The sequence below is a fragment of the Castanea sativa genome, chromosome 6, assembly GCF_040712315.1.
Source record: "Castanea sativa cultivar Marrone di Chiusa Pesio chromosome 6, ASM4071231v1".
Classification (NCBI taxonomy): Eukaryota; Viridiplantae; Streptophyta; class Magnoliopsida; order Fagales; family Fagaceae; genus Castanea; species Castanea sativa.
This window is the reverse complement of record NC_134018.1, coordinates 52479384-52486381: the sequence shown is the minus strand read 5'-3', so window position 1 is coordinate 52486381 and position 6998 is coordinate 52479384. Positions and strand designations below refer to the sequence as shown.

General features: G+C 34.0%; 1 protein-coding gene across 1 annotated transcript; it reads right to left on the bottom strand.

Annotated features, from left to right (window-relative positions):
* Window positions 1–4874: 4874 nt before the first annotated feature.
* On the bottom strand, window positions 4875–6638 carry LOC142640168 (protein NUCLEAR FUSION DEFECTIVE 4-like). The gene has a single exon (XM_075814258.1). It carries the CDS (start codon window positions 6636–6638, stop codon window positions 4875–4877), a length of 1764 nt encoding a protein of 587 aa, XP_075670373.1.
* Between the last annotated feature and the right edge of the window lie 360 nt (window positions 6639–6998).

The following is a 6998-nucleotide window of genomic DNA, read 5'->3' as shown; positions in this document are numbered from 1 at the left end:
ATATCTTATTATCCTCCTCATTTCCATCATTGACTTGCTAAACCAATAAAACAAAGTTAGGTTAGAAACCCGGTCATTTTAATGGATATCAAATTGTTAGATTTACAACTGAATACGATCGAATCAAATAATAATTTGATCTTCAATAAATATAATCAAACTCAACCCTATGATGTTACATTTTTCCCCATTATTAGGTAAAAATGCAACTAATATTTTGACTAAGTAGTCGAACTGTCATATGCATCAGACTTATACAACATCACTCTCATATAAATCCCACACGCAGGAGATGCCCTCCCCAAGCGGTCACTCAACTCACAATGTGAAATGGATAGAGACTATATAATGCGTAGCCAAACCCCAAAAAAATGTAACTTATGCTTATTTTATTGAAGTGAAGTGAACCAAGGTATTAAAATTATATATAAACTGAGAACCCTTCTATACAAGCAACGACATTTAAGAATATGAAAAAAAGAAACATAAATGAATAAGAAAAACAACAAAATTCCGAGTTGATTGACTTGACTATACAAGTAAACGATAACGAAATTAAACAATATTGAACCTAGACATGAGTTTGCTCAGGCTCAATAAAATTCTCTCAATCCGGATCTATATATATGAGCCAATCAGAGGTCCAAGCCCTGTGATTAAAAGCTGGGCTAACCAATCATTTGGGTGATGCTAGTATGAATTATGATAAGAAGTCTTTCTTCCATGATCATAAAAAACTAGTCGCTAACCTGTGCGATGCACGGAAAAACTATTGATTCTAAAAAAAAAATCTAACAATGAGTAAATAGACATTCTGACAAAAAATAATTAATTGAAATTAATCCAAAAAATAATTAATCAACCAAAAATATAGCTTTTAATAAGAAAAAAAAAATCACATGAACCTAAATAAAAAACATTTAAGGTGAAGAATTAAGATCAACTTACTGAGGCGCAAATATTAAAAACTCCAAAACTTAAAACTTCAAAATTTATAGAATCTCCAAATTCTACTTTAGAACCAAACCAAATTCAACAAATTTATATATAACATACCAAATAAAATGTATCATTCCCTAAGCTGGAAGACATAGATTGTATCTTTGATTTTTCTCCAAAAAAATAGAGATGCTTTATCTGCCATGTACAATAAAAAAAAAAAAGTAGAAATTTCAAACCAAAAAATTAGAGTCTTTTTTTTTTTCAACGTTAGTCTTTTTTTTTTTTGAGTCCTATCATAATTTTTGTTTTTATATAGATTATTAACGTTTGAGTTTGAGTTTGAGTTTAAGTTGTACTTGTTATAGAGATAGAGTTTTACTCATTATTAAGTTTTAGAGGCTTCGATTATATATATATATATATATATATATATATATATATATATATATATATATATATATATATATATATATATATAAGATGAGTGTAAGTTACACTTGGTGTAACTTCATAAGAGTTACACCTTTTGTGAACCATTGATTACTATTAGATCTAAGAGTAAAAAAACATTCATAGTAGTATCATTATTACCCCCTAGAAATTAGTAATTTAGGCATTAACTCTTTTTATTAAAGGAAAAAAAAAAAAAAAAACGGCAGCATGAACTTTATTTTCCTCCATATCATCTTCTTCTTCCTCTTGTCTTTCTTTTTGCACTATACTTTTAGGCCTCCATCATGAATGGTGGTTGAAATAATTCTGAAAATAACATCTCCAGTCTTTTCTTCTTCTTAGACTCGTTGGAAAAAATTATGAAAATAACTCTCAAATCCTTTTCTTCTTGCTAGGCTCGGTGTTGAAAGAATTCTGAATATAACGTCTCTATATATAAACAAAATATTTTAGTCAAGATTATCTTTTAAAGTTAATGTGAAAGTTCTTTTCATGGTTCCTCCACAAAGAAATTTCTTCAACGAAAAACGTGTCATCCGCTTACAAACTCCTTTATAGATACAAGACTATTATTAATGGTGGTAATGGAAATCCAAATTTAAGAAATATCTTTTCACTGCAATAGTTTTAGAGCACATGTGGTCTCCTCAACGTCAACTATGAAATTACCTAGTAATACTAGACGAATAAACAAAAGAGAAGCTCTGTGGTTGCTTTCCGACTTAACTATGAGAATTTTATGAATGGTGGAGGCCTGAAAGTATAGTACAAAAAAAAAAAAAAAAAAAAAAAGACAAGAGGAAGAAGATGATGATATGGACGAAAAAAAAAAGAGTTAATATTTTTTCCCCCTTTAATAAGAAAAGTTAATGCCTAAATCACTAATTTCTAGGGAGTAATAATGATAGTATTTTTTGACCTTTAGATTTTAATAGTAATCAATGGTTCATAAAAGGTGTAATAACTCTTGTGAAGTTACACCAGGTGTAACTTGATGTGACATTTGTTGTCTGCCTGCGAGGAGTGCAAATAGACCTGTCTATCACATTTAATGACTGGTGGTTGGTTTTCCCAAGAAGGGTCCACACATTGAGGAAACTGTCTATTGATATGAGACTTTAAACCCGATCATCTATTCACCGATATGCTTGGGTTAACCACGATCCCATCCCCATGATATGGGAATGGAATCACGAGGTCTATTGTGTGGACGTGGTATTTAGGCCTAGTCCAGTGTACGTGCATGACATAGAGGCCCAACTCCTCAATTTCAATAAATCGAGAACCCCGAGCCTAATAATGGGTTGTACACCTTACCGGCAAGCTAATTACATATCGGGGATGTATACTGCTCAGCACGGTAGTTCCTTGAGGGAAATCGCTTGTAGAGAACTAGTCAGCAGTGGGAGCAAGTTTCAAGATGGTCACATTTGTTTAGAAAAATGGGTCTCATCTGGTCAGTAATTTATTCTAGAATGGTTCCACCCACCTAAAAAGCCTCCCAATCATCATGACTATCCCCCTAAGGGAAGTCTATAATTAGGGAACGAAGGGGAGAGAAAGGGGTTGGAAAAAACAAGAGTGAGAGAAATACATGAGAGAATTGTGAGTAACTAAAGGGAAGGGGAGAACCTCATCAGTGGTTGAGGTACTCCTCGGGGGATACACAAAAAAAGGGGGTAGGAGGATACGGGCTAGACTAAGAACTCCATCATTTGTGCAACCAAATTGGCGATAAGGGGTCTTCTCATTGTAGGAATTCCATTACCCACTTTATACAAATCAATTGTTGGCTTGTTCTTTAGGCTTACAAGTCACTTAGGGAAATCAAGCCCGCACAATATATATATATATATATATATATATATATATATATATATATTAGTGTCTTATGATCAATTGTTTCAAAGGGGTTAGCTGTTACTGATTACTTTTGTATTCTTTTTTTTTTTGGTTGAGTGTTCATGCTCTTATAAACGAATTAAAATGAAGAGATTAGGATATGAATAAGTTTTCTACCAAAAAAAGGGGTATAAAATAAGTCTAGTCACAAGGATATTGGTTATTAAGGGGCCACAATAAAGTTGCATGATAATTACACAGATTTAGTCTTCTGATTTGTGTGGATCTTAATAAAACTTATTTTTTAAAAAATAGGTAAAAATACAAATCACACCATTTAAGTTTCATCACTTGTTATTTTGTTCTTGTACATTTTATATTTGTCATTTTAATCGCATATTTTTTGACAAAATGGTAGAATGGGTTACAATCACAACAAATATAAACTTATAGAACCAAAATGATAATAATGAAACTTGCAAACCAAAATGACAATTGACCAAATTTAAAGTATTATTGTCAATAATTGGAGAGAGAGAGAAGAAAAAAAAGCTAATTGGGGAATACAAATTCTTTGTCCCACTATTTGTGTTACACTTTATGCTCTACTAAGCACAGCTTGCCTTGTAGTATTTTGACCTTCCTTATAAAATAACCAAAATAATAATAATAATAATAATAATAAAACATTTGGCATATGCCATAGCTGGTGGAATAAAAAGCGAGATAGATGATTTGTATTCCTTAGTTGGCTAATTGATGGTTACTACTTATTGGTTAGGATATGGCAAGAGGGGGAACAGGAAAAAAGGTTAGATGGGTCTTTGGGTATCTTAACTTGAATCAAAGTTTAGACTTGATTCATTGTAATTGGTGGACAATGACCTTTTTCTTTTCAAAAAAACTGTTAAAATGTCTTAATCTCTTTGAAGAGTGAGTTCATCGGAGTAGGAAATGAGTCTCATAATACTAAACAATTGGCAATTTTTTTGGATAACAAACTATTTTAGGCCTATTTGTTTAGAAATATAACGTTTTCCAAATGTTTTGAGTGTAAAACTTTTAGTTATTTTATAAAATTTTCCCTTCATCCTAAATGGTTGAATACAAATTCTTTGTTTCATTTTGCACTATGTTAATCATGGTATGTCATGTGTTTGATTTTTTTTTTTTTTTTTTTCATTTTAAACTTTTAGTTATTTTATGAGGAATGTTAAATCAATGCATGGCAAGTTGTGATTGTTAAAACTTGAAATATAAAATGGAACACAAAAAATGAAACATATGATTTGTATTTCAAACCGTTGTTTTCATTTAGGAAATCTAACTTTATAAGGAACGTTATTTAATACTTTGTCTTTTAGATAAAAATGTACAAGTTCTCAAGAGTGCTCTCATAAATTTTAACTGCAGAAAAAGGCTGATATTGATTTTTCAAATAAAGTAAGGGGAAAGATAGAACTTAATATTATTAATCGACTACTCACAAAAGAATAGAGGAAAAAAGAAAAAAAAACACACACACAAACATGAATTTTCAAGGATCACAATTAAAGTTTCACAATCTTTTTTTGGTTGATAGTAAAGTTTCACAATCGGTCCCAATAAATATTTATCTTCATATCCATCCCTCATTGTTACTTAACTTCTTCCTCCACCTGTGGCTCGCGGAACTTCTTATAAATGTCAGTCTTATAAAACTTCTTTGTCCTTAGGGTCAAAATGAACGAAGCAATTGTGCCTAAAAAGGTCATGGCAGCAATGATAATGAAAGACAATTTGTAGCACTCAACCCCAGTACACTTCAAGTCCTCCCCTGCCTTCCTTACAAGCCCCAAGGCTGCCATTTGCGTCTTAGCTTCCTTGTCATATAAATACCCAGCGACCCGCACGTTGAACAGATAAGACCCAATTGGACTAGCTATAGCCGCAAAATTGAATAGTGTAGAGTAGTACTTCAGGCCAAAAAGTTCAGAAATCATAGCAAAGAGCAATGGCCATTGTGCACCAAAACAAAACCCAATAATCACCGATGCAAAATAGATACCATTGGGTACATCAAACGCGATTAGGAGGTGACCAACACAGGCTAGTAGGAGAGTCAAAGTGAGTATGAGAGTGCGTGGGGTTCTGTACCTTTTAATTAAAATTTCTGAGACAAGACCTGAGACCACACGTCCGAGGTAGTTCCAAATGCTCACAAGTGACACAAAAGTGCTTATGCTTTTCTTTGGATATCGTAAGGAAGCTCCAATCTGACCCAAGTTGTCTATTACCGTTAAAGTTCCCCCTAGGCCACACATTGAAGCCAATAAAATCAGCAACATGTCAATGCTAAAAATTGCTTGTAATATCGTATAGTCCTCCCCTCTCTCTGGTGTCTGGAAAGCTGTTTGCCAACAAGAAAGCCTGACGCTTTTTTCAGCATCATCACTTGGTTTTGTGACTGAAAATTGTTGAATCTCATTAGAAATAATTGCCTTCCCGTTTGTTTTTTTTGATAAATCCTCCCCGTTAATAACTTCAATTACTAAACGGTCGTTCTTTATGGCTTCTCTCTTGCTCTTCCAAGCCTTATACTCGTCCCTAATGACAAATGCAATAGGTAGAAACAGCAAGAAAAGTACCACGGCTGCACTCCCTCCGTATTGACTTTGTGAAAAGGTGGTCCTTTTCTCTATTATAATTATAATCATCAAGAACCCTGCGAGACCAAGCGAAACATAGAGGAAATGATAGAGAAGTGTGAGCTCGTTTGGTTGCCGAGGAGCGTTCATGATCCGCATGGTTGGAAGAAAAATCAAACATACAACTGCTGGAATAACCCCTACTAACAAAATCAAAGACTTAGGGTCTTCACCAAAGAGAGCATGGTACACCTGTGTAACTACAGCCCCACTTAGACCCGTGTAACCCTTCAAAACACCTATAAGAATTCCACGATTTTCAGGGTAGTTCTTTATGGAAGTGACAAGGGCTCCAGTGTTGATAAAAGGTTGTGAATTTGCGCCGATGCATATGTATAAGCACATTTGCCAAACCAGGGGCTTGGCTGTTCTTTCAGTCACGCCAAGCCATATCATGAAGTATCCAAAAAAGTTGAAAAAGGCACCAATTGCTAAGGCAACCCATGGGGGTGTGACCTCATTGATTAGGCCAGAGACGATACCGATATTGGCACCCAAGTCCTTGTAGAAGCCGATCAAATTGAGGGTGGATTGGTCATAGCCAAGCGAGGACTTGATGTCGCCAGAGTAAAGACCGAAGATGTAGCTCAAACCAGCTGAGTTCATAATCAAAAGAGACCCGAACATCATCAATCTCCGCCCCTTGAGAATTTGGAGGGTGAGGCTGTTCATCTTCGTCATAGGGCCTCCCCTATCACCAACTCTAACATGCATTGTTCCTTTCGTTGTTATTGTTGTTGTTGTTGTTGTTGTTGTTGTTGTTGCAGTCTTTTGCTCTATAGGATGTAGTAAAAGTTGACAGGATTCTCATGGAGGTCCTAGAGATGTAGAAGGGTGTTATTTATAAGAATTTACGTTGTTAACATTTCCAGAGCATTTTGAAATTTGATCACTTCAAGATCAGAAAATCCTGGCAACTATTTTTGGCACGAGTATGTTGAGTAGTAAGTTAAAAATGTTGGGTTCACGTTAAAGTAATAATATGCAACCATTCATAGTTTGCCACATTAAAATTATGATAAAATAACAATTTTAACAGAAAAAATAACTAATTTTAGTTCCACTGTTATTGTT